The sequence below is a fragment of the Rattus rattus genome, chromosome 6 (genome assembly GCF_011064425.1).
Source record: "Rattus rattus isolate New Zealand chromosome 6, Rrattus_CSIRO_v1, whole genome shotgun sequence".
NCBI classification, from domain to species: Eukaryota; Metazoa; Chordata; class Mammalia; order Rodentia; family Muridae; genus Rattus; species Rattus rattus.
This window is the reverse complement of record NC_046159.1, coordinates 159,240,070-159,260,924: the sequence shown is the minus strand read 5'-3', so window position 1 is coordinate 159,260,924 and position 20,855 is coordinate 159,240,070. Positions and strand designations below refer to the sequence as shown.

At 36.7% G+C, this 20,855-nt stretch overlaps 1 protein-coding gene across 1 annotated transcript; it reads left to right on the top strand.

The window, feature by feature from the left end:
* The first annotated feature begins 11,519 nt into the window (after window positions 1-11,519).
* Window positions 11,520-12,428, top strand: LOC116903032 (putative vomeronasal receptor-like protein 4). Its single transcript, XM_032905337.1, has one exon. The coding sequence runs from the start codon at window positions 11,520-11,522 to the stop codon at window positions 12,426-12,428; it is 909 nt and encodes a 302-aa protein (XP_032761228.1).
* Window positions 12,429-20,855: the final 8,427 nt, after the last annotated feature.

The window sequence follows — 20,855 nt, the reverse complement described above, 5'->3', positions numbered from 1 at the left end:
AATCCCATCACCAATGGTGGAGTGTTCTCCCTTGATCCACAGTCTCAGCAGTATGTGCTGTCTCTTGAGATTTTTATCTTAGCCATTCTAAAGGGTGTAAGATGCAATCTCAGAGTTGTTTTGATTTGAATTTCCTTTGTCAGTGTGGATGTTTAATATTTCTTTAAGTGTTTCTCAGCCAATAGAGATTCCTCTGTTGAGAATTCTCTCTATAACTCTCTACCACTCTTTTTAATTGGGTTATTTGGCTTGCTGGTGTCTTCACTCTTGGGTTCTTTATATATGTTGGATATTTGTCCTTTGTCAGATGTGTTTGTCGCGAAGATATTTTCCCATTATTTAATGTCTGTTTTGTTTTATTGATGGTGTACTTAGCCTTGCAAAAGTTTTTCAGTACCCTAAGTTTCTATTTATTATTTGTTGATCTAGGTACCTGAGTACTGGAATTCTGTTCAGGAATTTGTCTCCTCTGCCAATGTGTTCAAGGCAGTAGTTCACTATCTCTTCTGATAGATTTAGTGTCAGATTTTATATTAAGGTCTTTGATACACTTGGACTTGCACTTTGTACCACGGGATAAATATGGATCAATTGGCATTATTCTTCATGCAGACACCTAGTTATACTGGTACCAATTGTGGAAGAGGTATTCCTTTCGCTTCTTTTTTTTAACATTTTATTGTTTGAGCTTCTTTGTCAAAATCAACTGACCTTAGCTGAGTCCTCAAGTAGTGGAATGTCCAATTTTCTGAGGAACCTCCAGACTGATTTCCAGAATGTTTGTACCAGTCTGCAATCCCAACAATGGAGGAGTGTTCCTCTTTCTCCACATCCTCACTCTGTTGTCACCTGAGTTTTTGATCTTCGCTATTCTGACTGGTGTGAAGTAGAATCTCAGGGCTGTTTTGATTTGCATTTGCCTGATGACTAAGGATGATGAACATTTGTTTAGGTGCTTCTCTGCCATTCAGTATTCCTCAGTTGAGAATTCTTTGTATAGCTCTGTACCCCATTTTTTAATAGAATTTTTGCTCTCTGGAGTCTAATTTCTTGATTTCTTTGTACATTTTCAATATTAGCCCTCTATCAGATGTAGGATTGGTAAAGAACTTTTCCCAGTCTGTTGGTTGCCATTTTGTCCTAATGCCAAAGTCCTTTGCCTTACAGAAGCTTTGCAGTTTTATGTGGTCCCATTTATCGATTCTTGATCTTAGAGCATAATTCATTGATGTTTTGTTCAGAAATTTTTCCCCAGTGCCCATTTATTTGAGACTCTTCTCTACTTTTTCTTCTGTTAGTTTGAGTGTATCTGGTTTGGTTTTGAAGTTGTGGATCCACTGGGACTCAAGCTTTGTACCGGGTGATAAGACTGAATCGGTCTGCATTCTACATCATGCTGACCTCCAGTTGAATCAGCACCATTTGCTGAAAATGCTATCTTTTTTCCATTGGTTGGTTTTAGATCTTCTGTCAAAGATGAAGTGACCATAGTTGTGGGTTCATTTCTAGATTTTCAATTCTATTACATTGATCTATCTGTCTGTCTCTGTACCAATACCATACAGTTTTTATCTATTGCTCTGTAAAACTCTTGAGGTCAGATATGGTAATTTCCCCAGAAGTTCTTTTATTGTTGAGAATAGTTTTCACTATCCTGGTTTTTTGGTTATTCCAAATATATTTGCAAATTACTCTTTCTATCTCAATGAAGAATTGAGTTGAAATTTTGATGGGGATTGCATTGAATCCGTAGATTGCTTTTGGAAAAATGGCCATTTTACTATATTAATCCTGCCAATCCATGAGCATGGGAGGTCTTTCCATCTTCTGAGATCTTCTTCAATTTCTTTCTTCAGAGACTCGAAGTTCTTTTCATACAAATCTTTCATTTGCTTAGTTAAAGTCAAACCGAAGTACTTTATATTATTTGGAAGTATTGTGAAGGGTGTCGTTTTTCTAATTTATTTCTCAGCCTGTTTATCATTTGAGTAGAAGAAGGCAAATGATTTCTTTGAGTTGATTTATTACCCAGACACTTTGCTGAAATTTATCATCAGGTTTGGTAGTTCTCTGCTGGAAGTTTTGGGGTCACTTAAGTATACTATCATATCATCTGCAAATACTGATATTGTGACTTCTTCCTTTGCAATTTGTACCCTTTTTACCTGCTTTCACTGTCTGATTACTCAATCTATTATTTCAAGTACTATATTGAATAAGTAGGGAGAGAGGAGGCAGCTTTGTCTACTACCTGTCTAGGGATTGCTTCAGTTTCCATTTAGTTTAATGTTAGCTACTGGTTTGCTGTATATGGCTTGTACTATGTTTAGGTATGGGCCTTGAATTCTTATTCTTTCCAGGACTTTTATCATGAAGGGGTCTTGAATTTTGTCAAATGCTTTCTCAGCATCTAATGAAATGATCATGTGGTTTTAATCTTTGAGTTTGATTATATAGTATGTTACATTGATGGTTTCCATATAATGAACCATCTCTGCATCCCTGGGATGAAGCCTACTTTATCCCAATGGATGATCGTTTTGATGTGTTCTTGGGTTCGGTTTGCAAGTATTTTATTGAGTATTTTTTCATCGATATTCATAAGGGAAATTGATCTGAAGTTCTTTTTTGTTGAGTATTTGTGTAGTTTATGTATAAGAGTAATTGTGGATTCACAGAAGGGATTTGGTAGTACTCTGTTTCTATTTTATAGAATAGTTTGGACAGTATTGGTATGAGGTCTTCTATGAAGGTCTGATAGAATTCTGCACTAAACCCGTCTGGACCTGGGCTCTTTTTGGTTGGGAGACCTTTAATGACTGCTTCTATTTCTTTATGAGTTATGGTGTTGTTTAGATGGTTTATCTGTTCCTGATTTAACTTTGGTACCTGGTAATTTTCTAGATAATTGTTAATTTCCTCCAGATTTTCCAGTTTTGATGAATATAGAATTTTGTAGTAGAATCGGATAATTTTTTGCATTTCTTCACTTTCTGTTGCTATGTCTCCCTTTCCATTTCTGATTTTGCTAATTTGAATGTACTCTCTCTGCCCTCTGGTTAGTCTGGCTAACGGTTTGTCTATCATGTTGATTTTCTTAAAGAACAAGCTCCTGGTTTTGTTGATTCTCTGTACAGTCCTTTTTGTTTCTACTTGGTTGATTTCAACCTTGAGTTTGATTATTTACTGCTGTCTACTCCTCGCAGATGGATTTATTTCTTTTTATTCTAGAGCTTTTAGGTGTGCTGTCAAGTTGCTGACTTATGCTCTCTCCTGTTTCTTTCTGCAGGTACTCAGAGCTATGAGTTTTCCTCTTAGCACTGCTTTCATTGTGTCTCATAAGTTTAGGTATATTGGATCTGCATTTTTATTAAGTTCTAAGAAATCTTTAATTTTTTTCATTATATCTTCCTTGACAAAATTGTCATTGTTTAGAGTGTTGTTTAACTTCCATAAATATGTGTGTGTTCTCTCATTACTCTAGTTATTGAATACTAGCCTTTGTCTGTGGTGATCTGATAAAAATGCATCGGATGATTTCTATCTTTCTGTTTCTGTTGAGGTCTGTTTTCTGACTGATTGTATGATCAATTTTTGAGAAGTTACCATGATGTCCTGAGAAGAATGTATATCCTTTTGCTTTAGGATGGAATGTTCTATAAATATCTATTAACTCCATTTGGTTCATTACTTCTGTTAGTTTCTCTATGTCTGTTTAATTTCTGTTTCCACAATCTGTCCATGGATGAGAGTGGGGTTTGAACGTTCCTACTATTGTATGAGGTACAATGTGTCATTTGAGCCTTGGTGAGGTTGCTTTTATGAATGTAGGTGCCCTTGCATTTGGGGCATAGATATTTAGGGTTGAGAGTTCATCTTGGTGTGTTTTTTCCTTTAACAAATATGAAGTGTCCTTCATATCTTTTATGACGACTTTTGGTTAAAAGTCAATTTTATTCAATATTTGAATGACTACTCCAACTTTTTTCTTCAGACCATTTGCTTGGAAAGTTGTTTTTCCAGCCTTTTATGCTGAGGTAGGGGCTGTCTGGTATAATTTTTATAGGTCTGCCTTTACATGTCACTTGACCTTTTCCCTTACAGCTTTCAATAATCTTTCTTTTTTTGTGTGCATTTGGTGTTTGACTATTATGTGACTAGAGAAAATTCTCTTCTCACCCAATATATTTAGAATTCTGAAGGCTTCTTGTATGTTTATGGGCAACTAAGATCAAGAATCAACAAGTGAAACCTCATAAAACTGCAAAGTTTTTGTAAGACAAAGGACACTGTCATTAGGACAAAACAGCAACCTACATATTGGGAAAAGATCATTACCAATTCTACATCTGATAGAGAGCTAATAACCAAAATATACAAAGAACTCAAGAAATTAGACTTCAGAGAGCCAAACAATCCTATTAAAAATGGGGTACAGAGCTAAAAAAAGAATTTTCAGCTGAGGAATATTTTATGGCTGAGAAGCAGCTAAAGAATTGTTCAACATCCTTAGTCATCAGGGAAATGCAAATCAAAACAACCATGGGATTCCACCTCACACCAGTCAGAATGGCTTTGATCAAAAACTCAGCTGATAGCAGATGCTGGTGAGGATGCAGAGAAAGAGGAACACTCTTCCATTGTTGGTGGGATTGCAAAGTTTACTTCTATAATTTCACTGAATATATTTACTGGCCTTTTAAGTTGGGATTCTTACCTCTCTTCTATGCCTATTATCCTTAGGTTTGATCTTCTCATTGTGTCCTGGATTTCCTGGATGTTTTGGGCTAGAAACTTTTTGTGTTTTACATTATCTTTGATGGTTGTGTTGATGTTTTCTATGGTATCTTCTGCCCCTGAGATTCTCTCTTCTATCTCTTGTATTCTATTGGCGATGCTTGAAGCTATGACTCCTGATCTCTTTCCTAGGATTTCTATCTCCAGCGTTCTCTCCCTTTGTGTTTTATTTATTGTTTCTGTATCCATTTTTAAATCCTGGACTGTTTTGTTCCATTGCATCTCCTGTTTGATTGTGTTTTCCTGTAATTCTTTCAGGGATTCTTGTGTTTCTTCTCTAAGGGCTTCTACTAGTTTTCTTGTGTTGTCCTGTAGTTCTTTAAGTGCATTATTAATGTCCTACTTAAATTCCTATATCATCATCGTAAAACGTGAATTTAAATCTAAATCTTGGTTTTCTGGTGTACTTGGCTATCCATTATTTACTTTGATGTGAGAACTGGACTCTGATGGTGTCAAGTAGTCTTGATTCTGTTGCTTAGGTTTCTGTGCTTACCTCTCACCACTGGGTTGTCTGTGATATTAGCTTGTCTTGCTGTTTCTGATAGTGGTTTAATCCTCCTCTAGGTCTCTGTGTCAGGACTTCTGTAGAACTGTTTTCCTGTTTTCTTTCAGCCCTTTCTGAGAACAGGTGCTCCGCTCTCAGAGTAACTCCTGGTAACTGTTTTTCAGCTCTTGGAGCAGGCAGGAATTGAGTCCTGTCCCTGACTGCTCCTAGTTACCTGTGCACAGGGATCACAGATGGCATTAGGCAATTCCCTCTTGGGTCAGGAATGTGGGCAGAGGTTAGTCTTCTCTGATTTCTCAAGAGTTTCCATACCTCTGAGGGTCCATCTCTCTCCCCAGTGGAATTTCGATGCAGGGAACTGTTTTACTGTTCTGTTCTGTTCTGTTCTAGTCCAGGCACAGACCAGAACCACAGGAACCTGCTTCTGACTGTTCCTGTATTACTGTGTTCATGGGCACTATGCAGTTTCCTCTTGGAACAGGGATGTGGGCAAAAGCGGATAAAAGTGTCGGTCTTTCCTGTGGTCTCAGAATGGTCAGCACTTCTCCTAAAATTATTTTCTACTTCTTTTAAGTGGGATAGTATTGTGGAAACTTTTGTTCAAAATGACTGACGTCATCCACACAGACAGATATAGAATGGAGAGAATAGCTCACACATGGGAAACACAGAGCTCAGCTGTTACAACCCTACTGTTTTCCTGGAATTAGGAAAGTTCACTTTTCCATTTGATAGTGACACTTCCTAACAAACTCATGTACAGAATGTCCTTTTCCAGATGTCATGATAACTATAGGTCTAGAGGGAGATGAGCTGATGATATCTCTTCCTTATAAGTACTTCTAAGGGCCTCATTCTACAAGGATGTTTGTCGAAGGCACAGCTTGGTGAGTGTTTCCTTTTCGTTATGATGAAAGCTGTAAGTAAGTGGTAGAAGGAAGAAAGATTTCTGTACTAAAAGATTAGAAAATCCACTGCTTGCCATATTATTGTTGAACTGCCCCATATAAACAGCATTCCACAGATGCTTGTAGACATAAAGGAATCAGTGAAATGATTAAGAGAAGAATATAGTTTTCTCTAAGTATGATCTCTGGTTATATATGCAACCTTACAATAGCAATATTGAGTGTGTACTCTAATATTTCTAACAATATGGTTCCACATAGGGAATGCCAAATGTGTTAGTTTTCAATCCTATAACAAGACACTGAAATACTTTAGAGGGTGATGAACAAGGAAACACACTTATTGGTATGCAGGATTACCTTCATGGTATTGTTACCTTAAATTGTATTTTGCATTTTCTCTTTTTACTTCTTTTCTCAAGTTAACTGGCTGTATGCATTTAATAATATGAACCTTAAGGTAGGAATGTACAAGAAATATTAACTAATTTAGTGTTTATCAGTATTTTTCCTCTTTCTTCATGAGAATCTTTAGGGATTCTCATGGTAGTTTCAACTCATAGCCTAGGAATACACAAGACACTGTTAACATTATATAATAAGGGACTTTTTAACTTTAGAGAAATTGGTTTCTTCAATTACAATGATTTCTCCTTTTTGGTTGTTTTCTTAATTACGTTGGTTTACAGTTTATTCTGTTAAATAGGAAGTGATTCAACAAGACTTGTGTCTTACATCAATGAAATTGAACAAGTAAGCATTAGAATTAGTTTTAAACCAAACAGCTTCTGTGTACATCCATATCTTACATGTATAACTTTTGTACATACCACGAGCAGAGGTTTAAGACAGTGCTGCAATTTTCTTTATGGCATTTTCACAAGAAGTCGTAGGAACATGTACAACTATCTAGTTATCAAGTAGAATTTTTGATCACCATGCTCTTTAGATAACTCCAGCTTCAGTCAACTACACTCAGCTTCAGTAGTGAACTACAGAAATGATCACTGAAAGTACAGCTTTAGGATTTAATGAGACCACAAAATAATACCAGGGGTTTGGGCAAGTACATTTATAATTTTATGAAAATCATCCTTAATTTTCCATTACTATGGTCCTCATGAATGTGTAAACCTCCCAAGTATTACTTGTCAGCACACACAACGTCACCTTCAAACATTATATGCCAGCTCCTATTCATTCACTCTTAGTGGCAAAGGTTCCCAAGGTTACATGGCTCTATGCTATGGACAACAAATGTAAATTGAGGCAGCACAGCTCCTGGATCTGACACCCCACAGCAGTCCTTTATGTTAGCATTTGATTATTTCCCTGTGCACATTTCCCTTAGGCCACTAGTACTGAACATTTATGGGTGAGAGACTAGCTACTTAATATCCCTGTTCCTTTTCCAGGTGACTTGACACTCATTCCTCATCATCTCTTTTGAATCTTGCCTTCTTTTGCAACAGCAAAATAAACCTGGGAAATGTTATTTTCTGCTCAAAAGTCACCATTATTTCACCACCTTTTTCCATGTTTCAACATAAGTTTTATACTCTAATAAAATTAATTACATTTGTTTCACTGTATTTAAACTTGTTCGCATCACAATGCTCCTATCACATCATTTTAATGTCTTTCTTGTCCTGAAGAAGCAAGGAAAGATCACGTATCAGTAGCCACCTCTGTTGTAACAGTAGGATAGTTTAAACAGGAAATGTCCTAGAAGTTTTAAATTTCTCTGTCTTTCATGATAGTATATTTTACAATCTCTAATAAAATTGATCACTTCTGTATATTTCAAACATGCCTGAAAACCTTGTCCCTCTTAGATATTTTAAATCCATATAAATTTGTCTTTACAAAACAGGTAAATCGGATAGGTTTGTAGCAATTAAAATAAATTCAGCTTTAATATTTCAGGTTTTCTAAATTGTACCTTTTAACCTTGCTACTCACATGATATTGAGTAGGCTATTCATTGGAAGAGAGGAAAATATTTTGAATTCTCAATTAGTATAAAAGTATTTAAACTCAAAATTCTCAAAGTTTCCTCCAATACTTAAAATACAGTTATTCATTAAAATAATCATTCCCCCAACAAATGCAAAGTAAATTTAAGTTTAGGTGATGAACATCACAAGTCTATTTTTATTTTGCGGCAACATCAATTACGAATGTATATAGGAGATTACACTGGAAAATTAAGGCAAGTGTGGTGGCACACACCTATGATCCTAGCACTTTCAAGGCTAAGACAGGAAGAATATGGGTTTGATTGAAGTTACTCTGAAATACAGGTTGCAATCTCCCTCCTTCATTTGCTTTCTCACACACATACACACACACACACACACACACACAAAAGCACAAGCACACACACACACACACACACACAAGGACACACAAAATTCAACCGAAAAAACAGATAATGTAGATTTATGAAATTGTTGATTTTTAAAAGTAGATCAAAATTATGCCAGCAAATGTCATTGAGTCACTGCCTATAGAGTATCAATACCACAAAAACCAAATAATAAATACATGAGCTTATATTTGCAGTCACTACAAAAGTTTTAGTTTCTTTTAAGTAACACAGTAAAATCTGCACTAGTACACTAGGCAAGGCCCATACATTAGATCAAGTCAGAAACAGAGGACACATTTTCCATTTCCTTAAAATTCATTTTACTCACAAACATTTTGTTAATTCTCAGTTTTTCACTCAGATGATGGAAAGATAATCATGTTGGCAGCCTTGGTCCACACTGCCATTGCTCTATTCTTAGTCTCAGTAGTCCAATAACTTCACACACACACACACACACACACACACACACACACACACACACACACACTTTTCACTGAACATTTTCATATCTTTCCCAAACTCACATTATGGAACTGGGAAACTCTGGGGACGAGTGCTTCCCCACAGTCTCTACAGCAATAGTCCCGCTGCTGCTGCAGGATCTCAGAGGAACGGGCTCATAGTGTGAGACTGTAATATTCTAGTCAACATCATAGATGCTAAGCTCAATTTTCACAGAGTTCATGCATTTTATTTATTTAAGAGGGTCAGGTAATATCTATGAATTAATATCTTCTTTGTAAGTAGTCAGCATTTATGCTTGCTGTCCTCCATTTTAACAAAATTTCATGAAACTAGCTTGGGTGGCTAAGGTCTTCATCTCCTGAGATACCTGAAGACTTATTCTTGCTCCTGACAGTACACAGTACATCAGCCAACACCATGTATCTTGTCACCTGAAAGTCATATACTCATTTCATGTTCTCTCTGAGAAATCATACAAATTTTAGGTCATTACTCACTAAATAACCGAAAACTTAAAGTGAAGTTGACACTTGTCATCTATTTTAATTGTATGTTCCTTAGCTTACTAAATCTCCATATCACAGAAAGCAAAGGTCATCCTAAATTCATAAAACAAGACTGTTCTAAAATCAAGTTCTAGGGTAATGAAAAAGTAAAGTAAATTTTCTTGGAAGAATATCAAGAAAACACCTCTCGATCACTTTTGTTGCAGTCTCTCCAGATCCCTGTCTACAACTGCTTAGCTTTTTTAATTCTGAGTCCATTGAATAGTGGTGACTTCTCCACCATTATGAATGTCTCTTGACACACTTAGGACTGTAATACTTACAACTAATTAGTACAATTTAAACTAATTGGAAACACCCCAGCACTGATTTTTTTTTAAATAAAACAGAAGACTTTTCTCAGTGCATGCCTATGTTAACAGCTCTGTATCCATGGTAGCTATGGAGGGGGAAAAAAGCATGTGTGTGTCTATGTATGTGTAATATTCAAGTGAAGTATAATCGGGCACTCCTTTTTCCACAAGCTTTGAATTGGTGTAGTCATTTTCTACTTCTTTATCACAAAGCTGATTTTTAAAGGCTGAATTAAATCAATTCAACAATAAATTTGTCCTGGTAACCAGGGCAAGTAACTTACATAAGCAACAAAGGTTGTTGAGTACTTTAAAGAGTGTCTGGATGTTGGTGATGTATGATACCACTGAGAACTTGTTTTCCATTACATGAGAAGAAATCTCTTTTAAACAAGATTTCCAAACAGAATCCCTATATGGTCATTTTAGCAAGTTTGTGTTTTGTCATATTGTATGGAAAATAGGTTTGTCTTAGCATCCCATATTCTATCCTGTTGGAGGCTCCCAAATACAAGTCTTCACATGTGATTATGTAGCCTGTAGTAACTGCAGAAACCAGGAAAGCAAAAAATGGGACTACTGCGAGGAAGGGCTGAGGGTGTGAGCATTGGAGAACAGAATAGCAGGCTACAAGTGTCTCATCAGGAAAATGAAAAAGACAGGGCCCTTAGGGTGAACAGGCAGGTAAATACAGATGAAGTGGGGAGGAAGGTACAGGGGAGTAGTAGCATCAGGACACAATTTATCTAAGAGGGAAATGGCAGGGTTCCCAAGTAAGGGGTAGGGAGACAAATACAGAAAGCAGAGGAAGTAAGGTAAAATAACATGTTTTGTTGAAAAAAGCCATGAGGAAACATTCTGTTAAGGATATACCGACACATCCTCCCCAAAAAGGGTTTTCAAAAATGGTCTTTTCTTAATACCTTAGTATTGGCTTCTTAATCTTGAACCGTACTTCACAAATAGTCTTCCACTGCATGTATGTCTTTAATTCTAGATTCTAAGGATGTAAGATCTCATGGGAAAGAAACATATAAAAGATGAATTATGATAGACATTTTGCCTGGGACTTCATGAGAATTATGAGTAAAATATAGATAATGTCTAAATAGATCTTCATATAATTATACACTATAATGTATTCTAATCTGGTTTTTATGATATCTTTTATGATTTTCCCCATCTCACCATAGTTTTTGTACATTTGTGCAAGTGTGAATGATATTCTATGCTCATAACTACTGTTTCAATTTTTAAATACAAAATGAGCCAATTTAAATTAATAAAATTGGATTTCTAAGGTATGGGACTCTGTTGTAATATAGGAACACAAAGTATAGTATATTGTGTAGATATGACTCTAAATTAATTTGCTGTTAATAATATATTCTCCATACAGGAAATACTTGGAGGACATATAAAAATGTAGGTTATTTCCAGTGTGAAACATCAAAAGAGAGATAGGTTACTCAATATTCAGTAGGGAAAATGGAATGATTATATAGCCATACCGTGAAGTGAATCATAAGTTTGATATATAATCTATTATTTTTCAGATATATGAAACAGACTTCCATTATGCTTTTAAAATGAACACACTTTCCATTTATGTCTTCAATCAAGGATGTTCTTTATTTCCAAGCTGGATTAGGAGTCCTAGCCAATATGTTTCTGCTGATTTTCTATATCTTCATAATCCCAGGTCACAGACCTAAGCCTGTGGACCTAATCTCCTGTCAACTGACCTTTATTCATATAATTATGGTTCTCACTGGATGGGATATTTGGCTTGCAGACATGTTTGAGTCATTGAACATTGATAATGACTTCAAATGTAAAGCAACTATTTACATGAACAGGGTGATGAGAGGCCTCTCTATCTGTGTCACCTGCCTCCTGAGTGTGTTCCAGGCTGTCACTATCAGTCCCAGTACCTCGCTGTTGGCAAAATTTAAACATAAATTAAAAAAGTATATCATCTATGCTTTCTTCTATTTTTGGTCTTTCAATTTGTCCTTCAGTAGTAACCAGATCTTTTCTATTGGTGCTTATACCAATATGAGTGAGACCAACCAGATGAGGGTCACTAAGTTCTGCTCACACTTTCCCATGAACAGCATCATCAGGGGTTTGATTTTAACAGTAACTACTTTAAGAGATGTGTTTCTTGTGGGTGTCATGCTAAGCACAAGTGCATACATGGTGATTTTCTTGTTCAGACATCAGAGGCAATGCAAGCATCTTCATAGCATCAACCACTTGAGAGTGTCCCCTGAGGAAAGGGCCACCCAGACCATCTTGCTCCTGGTGATTTGCTTTGTGTTCATGTACTGGGTGGACTTCATCATCTCATCCACATCTATCCTGTTATGGAAGTACGACCCTGTTATTCTGACTCTTCAGAAGTTTGTGATGAATGTCTATCCCACAATTAGCCCTTTGGTACAAATCAGTTCTGACAACAGAATAATCAATGTCCTGAAAAACATGTGGCCAAAATGCCAACAGGCTTTTTAAATGGTGTAATTTTTCTCTCTCTTTTCTTTAAGGACTCCAATACATATACATCAGAAGACTGCCTGGTCTTGCCTCTGTGAGAGAAGACACACATAATCTATGAGAGACTTGAGGCCCCAGAGAGTGGGGAGGTCTAGTGGGGTGGAGACATCCTTTTGGACATCAGCGAGGAAGTATTGGAAGAGGAACAGTCAGAGTACATGCTGATGTGGGATAATGAGTGGACTGTAATAAAAGATTAAAGAATAATTATTAAAAGTATTTAGTTCTTTTACTTATTCTTATATCTAGTCACTTCACTGAAGGTTTTATAAAATAGGTGTTGCCTGGTAAAATGTTTGGGCTCACCTATATGTACTATCACATCATCTGTCAATATAGTTACTTGACTTCTTCCTTTCCAATTCGAAAATCTGTATCCTTTTGATCTCTTTCAGGTGTATAATTTCTCTACATAATATGTCAAGTAGTATGTTGAATGGATGGAGTGAGTGAACAACTTGTCTTGTTCCTGATTTTAGTGAAATTGGGTTAAGTTTCTCACTTAATTTGATATGGGTATAGGCTTGCAGTAATACACATCTTGTATTTAGGCATGTCCCTTGTATACATAATCTTTCCAAGATATCATCATAATGAAGTGTTAGATATTGTCAAACATTTTCCCAGTACCTAATGATGTTTATGTGTTTTGTGCTTTTTTTCAGTTCATTTCTATAGGAGAATTATTTACTAATCTTTGCTTGTTAAACTTTCCCTGAATCTCTGGGATGAAAACTATTATATCCTTGTGGATGATTTTTTACATATTTTTATGTTCAGGGTTTTTTTGAGTATTTTTGTGTCCATGTTCATGCAAGAAACTGGTATGAAATTTTATTTGTTGAAACTTTGTGTGTCTTAGGTATCAGTGTGACTATGGCTTAAAAATGAATTTTGTAATGTTCCTTCTGTTTGTATTTTGTGGAATAATGTGAGAAGTATTGGTGTTAGTTCTCCTTTGAAAGTCTGGTCAAATTTAAAGTCATTTCTTTTATTGGACATTTTTGAATGACTGGTTCAAATGTTTAAGGGTTATAGATCTATTTAAATTAGTTAGCTGATCTTGATTTAACTTTGGTAAGTAGTATCTATTGAGAAAAATTGTCCATTTCTTTTAGATTTTCCAATTTTGTGGACTACAGGTTTTTAAAGTATGACCTAATGATTCATTGGATGTCCTCAGTGTCATTTGGTATGTGCCATTTTCATTTCGATTTAGTTAATTTGGATATTCTCTGTGTTTGGACAACTTCCAGAGGTTTCTTGTAGGAGTCATGCTTCCTACAAGTTCATATATTGTAATTATCTTGTTCAGACATCAGAGGCAATGCAAGCACCTTCATAGGATCAAGCACCTGAGAATATCCCCTGAGAAAAAGGCCACCCAGATTATCTTGCTGCAGGTGGTCTTTTATGTGGTCATGTACTGGATGGACTTTATCATCTCATCCACCCCATTCCTGTTCGGATGTACAATGCTTTCATCCTGACTATTCAGAAGTTTGTGATGAATGCCTATACCACAATTACTCCTTGGTGAAAATCAGTCCTGATAAGGGAATATTCAATGTGCTGAGAAATTTGTGGCTAAATGAACACAAGACATTTTAAAATGGGGTAATTTTTCTCTGCTTCAAAAAGAGATTTATTTTATTTTATTAATTTTATTTTATATGTATAAGTGTTGAGCCAGCACTTTGGTCTTTCTTTCTTGACCTTCATATGATCTGTGATTTGTATTGTGTATATTCTGAGATTTTTCTCTAATGTTCACTTATCAGTGAGTATATTCCATGTGAGTTCTTTTGGAACTGGGTTTCCTCACTGAGAATGATATTTTCTACTTCCATTCATTTGCCTGTGAATTTTATGACATCATTTTTTTAAATAGCTGAGTTATACCCATTTTTGTCAATATACCACATTTTCTTGACTCAATTCTCTGTTAAAGGACATCTGGGTTCTTTCCAGGTTCTGGCTATTATAAATAAGACTGCTATAAACATAGTGGAGCATGTGTCCTGGGTATATGCCCAGGAGTGGTAAAGCTAGGTCCTCAGGTAGTACTGTGTCTAATTTTCTGAAGACCAAACAGACTGATTTCCAGAGTGGTTGTACCAGCTTGCAATCCCACCAACAATGGAGGAGTGCTCCTCTTTCTCCACATCCTTGCCAGCATCTGTTGTCTCCTGATTTTCGATCTTAGCCATTCTGACTGGTGTGAGGTAGCATCTCAGAGTTGTTTTGATTTGCATTTCCCTGATGACTAAGGATGTTGAACATTTCTTTATCTGCTTCTCAGCCATTCGATATTCCTCAGTTGAGAATTCTGTTTTGCTCTGTGCACCATTTTTAATAGGGTTATTTGGTTCTCTGGAGTCTAACTTCTTGAGTTCTTTGTGTATTTTGGATATTATCCCTCTATCAGATGTAGAGTTGGTAAAGATCTTTTCCCAATCTATGGGTTGCTTTTTTGTCCTATTGACAGTTTCCTTTGCCTTACAGAATCGGTTAAATTTTATGAGATTCCATTTGTCTATACTTGATCTTAGAAGAAATTTTCCTTCATCCCAAGGGCTTGAGGTTCTTCCCCACTTTCTCTTCTATTAGATTCAATGTATGTGGTTTTATGTGGAGATTCTTGATCCCCTTGGTCTTGAGCTTTGTACAAGGAGATACAAATGGATCCATTTGCATTCTGCTACATGCTCACAGCCACTTGAACCAACACCATTTGTTGATTATGCTGTCTTTTTTTCACTGGATGATTTGGACTTTTGTGGTGAACATCAGGTGACAAGAAGTATGTGCATTAATTCTATTCCATTCATCCACCTGATTGACTCTGTAAGCTGCTTTCATCCTCACTATTGCTCCAATTCCCACCACACTAGTGTCCTTATTTTGCTTTGCTGGTTTCTGGCGTTACTACAGGCTACTTAATCACATCTTACAATGTGGAGAAAGTAGCCTCCAACAAGAAAGAGCATGTGACAATAAGACAAACACTATTTTCAGCTCATTATGATAAAATGAACTCACTGAAGATGACCAGATAATGATTCTGTTTGGGATTTTCTGTTTTATATCAAATTCCTTCCTATGCAGTGGATAACAAGGTCCCCAGTGTTATTATACATCATCAACACCTACACACTTTTTACACTTTCACTCAACAGTCTTAAATTTGGTGCCTATGTCAGATATTTAGCCTGGTTACCACGATCAAATGAATGAATTTAATTCAGTTCTTAATATCAGCTTACTAATAGAGAAATAGATAACAAGGACACTGACCCAGACTCTTGTTAGGAAATGAGCCTACTTGTAATGTGATAGTCTCTAATTTCTTCCACACATAGTTGCATGCATGCATGTATGTAGAGAAATAATGCATAAATTAGTGCCAAAGACCATCCTACATTTCTATGAATATGACATCTGTTTTGGTTAGGGTTTAAAACTATGAAGATACTCCATGTCCAGGGTAACTCTTATATGGGACAACATTTAATTGCAAATGACTTACAGCTTCAGAGGTTCAGTCTATTATCATCACAGCAGGAAATATGACAGGGTTCAGGCAGACATAGTGTTGGAGGAGGGAATAAGAGTTCTTCTATATCTTGTTCTGAAGGCTATAGAGAAAACTGACTCCTCAGGCAGCTGGGAGAAAAAGTCTCAAAGCCCACTCCCACAGTAACACACTTCTTCCAACAAATAATGTTCACAAATTGAAAGTGTATTTATTCATGGCTATTACCTAATCATGTTAAATAAATTAGATGTGAACTATTTTTTGGAAATTGAGTTTAGCCCAGGTGTAACAATAAGCACACAGACATTGACTGGGGTATTATAGTCTCACAGTTACAATCCATTTCCTCGAAGATGAACCACCATCAGCAGAAGCAACACTGCAGAAGCAACTCCGTGGAGAAGCAATCATGTCCAAAGCTTCATCACAAGTTGCATGGTGTGAGTTTCAGAAAGATATGGAAGTGTTCACAGGAAATGTGTGCGTGCATGTGTCTGTGCACATACCTTCATGATTGTGTGTACGTGTGTGTGTGTGTATACACGTGCATATATGTGAGTGTGTCTGAAATTACTGGACTCCTCAGCATAACAACAGATGACTAGCATATTGTATTCCAAGGGTGCTTACATGAATACCTGTATATCACTTGAATGAAAACTGAGTTCTTTAAAATAGATACATGTTATAAAATGAGCTCAAAGAAAAATTAAGAATGTGTCTCCTTTTTCCCAGTTGACCTAATCAGTGCAGATAGTTTATGTGAATTACTAAGAAAGAAAGAAAGAAAGAAAGAAAGAAAGAAAGAAAGAAAGAAAGAAAGAAAGAAACCTGAAAATTCTGTAATGCTTGTAAACATAAGCTAGAGTTTTTATAATTTGGCTTTTGTGGAGTTTATATTCTGTCACCAGTGACTTAATAAGACTGAAATGTAAGTGAAGAAATATATCTAATAAAAAAATAATATTCTGGCAAAATAAAAGGGGGCCTGTGATCTTCATCACCTAAACTTATATTTACATTTCATTACCTTATGAATGTATATTTTAATGTGCAAATGTATTTTGTAACGATTGGAGGAAATCTTGGGCATTTGACTTTAAATAATAATAGACAATTTGAGGATTGAAAACACTTTTTCTCAATGTAATAAGAAACTTACTCAATGTTGTATCGGTTGAAATGTCATAAGGTTTAATATAGAAAACTTGGAATCTTAAAACTGTATTTTAATTGAAACATGCAGTTTATATGTTTGTAAGGATAATTTTACACGGATTTAATAAAATGTGAGGTGAAATTATCAGATACTTTTGAAAAACACAAAAATATCTACTTTATTGAAAATCATTGCAAAAGAAAAAACAAATATATTAACTTTACAAGAATACAATATTAACAAGGATTTATGTCTTACTAGCCCAAGAGATGAAAGTTTCCTACAATTTCTAAGTAGATATAGACTCAATAGAATTGAAAATTATTGATAAATACTAAATTAATAAACATTTCCTATACAATCTGAACATTGTACATATAATTAAACATATACAATGAGTTAACTTGAAAATTGAGAAAATACATGATAAAATTCAAATGTAATTTACTGGTATAAATGTACTCATGCTCAACAAATGTCTGCTTTATCATTTTCCACCCTCTAAGTTGTTTCAGGTGTTTTGTTTTAGGGAAGGAAAAATAACACACTTAGCACATCTTGGATCTTAAAATTATTATAGTGCACACTCAGAAAAATCCTATGTCAAATATGTTCCTTAAAATATTGCATCTGGAGATAATTTTTACCAATATAGCAGTATATATTCATTGTAAAAATGGCGGATTTCATGACATTTTCATTCAGTATATACTATCCATTGATGGCCATCACCATATTAACACTTTTCTTTCTCTCAATACATCCTTCTAATAGTTCCCTGTTCTTTCTCCAAACTCCCTTCCTAATGTAACACATATAATCAGAGATCATATTAAGTGAAATCTGTGCTTTTTTATAAATCATTAAACTGACTTTTCTATGTCTATAAGTTTCTGTTATATGCTTATCATTTACTACAGCTCAAAAATATTCTAAGCAGATAATTCTCTAATAATTTATTATAGAATATACTGTTTCATTCTATCACAGCTCTCAGTACGCTCATTTCTATCTTCAGCCTCAAATAATGTTTCCTGTGTTACCTTAGGTCTGGATTGTTAATATAAACTATTTTAGGCTGTCTATGTTCTGGAAAATTGTTCCTCTTACTCCAGTCCTGGCACTAGTATTGCTGGGCATATTATTTTAGATTGGCTGTAACTTGGCACTTAGGATGTTGTATTAGTACACAATTAAATATTTAAATTGACCCTGGTAGCAGAGACACATTCCTCACTGTAAGATACTCAGTTTTCTTGGTTCCTGAATGACAGATAATTCACCATTTTTATTTTAATATTCCTAAAACAGCTCAATGGTTGGGCCACTTCCTAACCTCCACATGGCTAATCCATTTCCCTCTGATATGCCTGAGTTATTACTAAATTCTATATTGACCTTTGTTTCCTTAAACCAGTCAGGCAGCCCCCTTGGGGCTGCTCTCCCCTGGCTCCTCCATAGGGACTATGCTCTCTGTTCCACACATTCTCAAATGTGGCATCTCTCCTCCTCCTCCTCCTCCTCCTCCTCCTCCTCCTCCTCCTCCTCCCGTCCTTCTCCTCCTCCTCCTCCTCCTCCTCCTCCTCCTCCTCCCGTCCTTCTCCTCCTCCTCCTCTTCCTCCTCCTCCTCCTCTTCCTCCTCCTCCTCTTCCTCCTCCTCCTCCCGTCCTCCTCCCGTCCTTCTCCTCCTCCTCCTCCTCTTCCTCCTCCCCGTCCTTCTCCTCCTCCTCCTCCCCGTCCTCCTCCTCCTCCTCCTCCCCATCTTCCTCCTCCTCCCTATCTTTCTCCTCCTCCTCCTCATCGTCTTCCTCTCTTCCTCCGCTTTCCCAACCACTACCCCTGCTTCCCTTCCACATCCCCCCTCCAACTCCTCTTTCCCCTCCTCCTCCTCCTTCTTCTCTTCCCTCCCCACACTTACTTCTCTCCTCCTTCTTCCAGAATGGCAGACCTCTTTCCTCTCTCAGTCTGTCTCTCACCTAGGAATACTAAAAGTCCTGCCTCTGTCTGGATTACCCACCAATTGGCTGTCAGCAACTATTTCTTTCTCCATCTTTATTAACTTGGGTATTTCTTGTTTACATTTCAATTGTTATTCCCTTTCCCGGTTTCCAGACCAACATCTGCCAACACCCTCCCCCTCCACCTCCATAAAGGTGTTCGCCTCCCAATCCTCCCCACATTACCGCCCTCCCACCAACAATCACCTTCACTGGAGGTTCAGTCTTGGCAGGACCAAGGGCTTCCCCTTTCACTGGTGCTCTTACTAGGATATTCATTGCTACCTATGAGGTTGGAGCCCAGGGTCAGTCCATGTATAATCTTTGGGTAGTGGCTTAGTCCCTAGAAGCTCTGGTTGGTTAGCATTGTTCATATGGGGTCTCAAGCCCCTTGAAACTCTTTCAGTCCTTTCTCTGATTCCTTCAACAGGGGTCCCGTTCTCAGTTCAGTGATTTGCTGCTAGCATTTGCCTATGTATTTGCTGTATTCTGGCTGTGTCTCTCAGGAGAGATCTACATCCCGTTCCTGTCGGCCTGCACTTCTTTGCTTCATCCATCTTATCTAGTTTGGTGACGGTATATGTATGGGCCACATGTGGGGCTGGCAAAGAATGGGTGTTCATTCTGCCTCCATTCTACACTTTGCCTCCTTATACCCTCCCAAAGGTATTCTTGTTCCCCTTTTAAAGAAGGCGTGAAGCATTCACATTTTGGTCATCTTTTAGTTTCATGTGTTCTGTGCATACAAGTAAATTTGAGAATTTTAGCTAGTATTCAATTATTGATGAGTGCATACCATGTGTGTTTAAACTCACTCAGGATGACATTTTCCAGTTCCATCCATTTGCCTATGAACTTCATAAAGTCATTGTTTTTGATAGCTGAGTAATATTCCATTGTGTAGATGTACCACATTTTCTGTATCCATTCCTCTGTTGAAGGGCGTCTGGGTTCTTTCCAGCTTCTGGCTATTATAAATAAGGCTGCTATGAACATAGTGGAGCATGTATCTTTGTTATATGTTGGGCATCTTTTGGGTATATGCCCAAGAGAGGTATAGCTGGGTCCTCAGTTATTTCAATGTCCAATATTCTGAGGAACCGCCAGACTGATTTCCAGAATGGTTGTACCAGTCTGCAATCCCACCAACAATGGAGGAGTGTTCCTCTTTCTCCACAGGGTCCTCAGTGTCCTACAAGCAGATTCTCCTGCAAACAATTCTGGGAACACAAATTAACATAATACAAGAAGCCTCAGAATGTATTGCTTTGGACTTTCTAAACTTTGAAAGTTTACCTTGAGAAATCATTTGTTCCTACTCTGCCATTTTCCTCTAATTAGGGAATTTAGTTTTCTGTTTAATGAGTTTTCTTTCTTTCGAACTTGCAGTTTTTCTCTTAGATCTGTCAATCCACTTTACTTTTGTATATACAGTGTTTTAACTATAAGATGCATGGAAATTTTTTATTCTGCTCTTGTCCTTTTTGTATTATGTGTGCTTCTTGTAATGTATGGGTGTCTTTGGACTAGTTTCTTCTATGACCTTACTGGAAGTCTTGTGTTTCCCATTCATGTGAGATTATTTACCCTCACCTGTGCCTACAACTTGAAGGTTTCACATATTTCCTGGTGCCTCACACACACAGTACTTTCTAGGCATGTTGTCTCTCAACTGAGCTACACCCAAGCAC

What these genes read in the sequence shown, in the direction of transcription:
- LOC116903032 (XM_032905337.1), top strand. Translation starts at nt 11,520, where the DNA reads ATGTCTTCAATCAAGGATGTTCTTTATTTCCAAGCTGGATTAGGAGTC.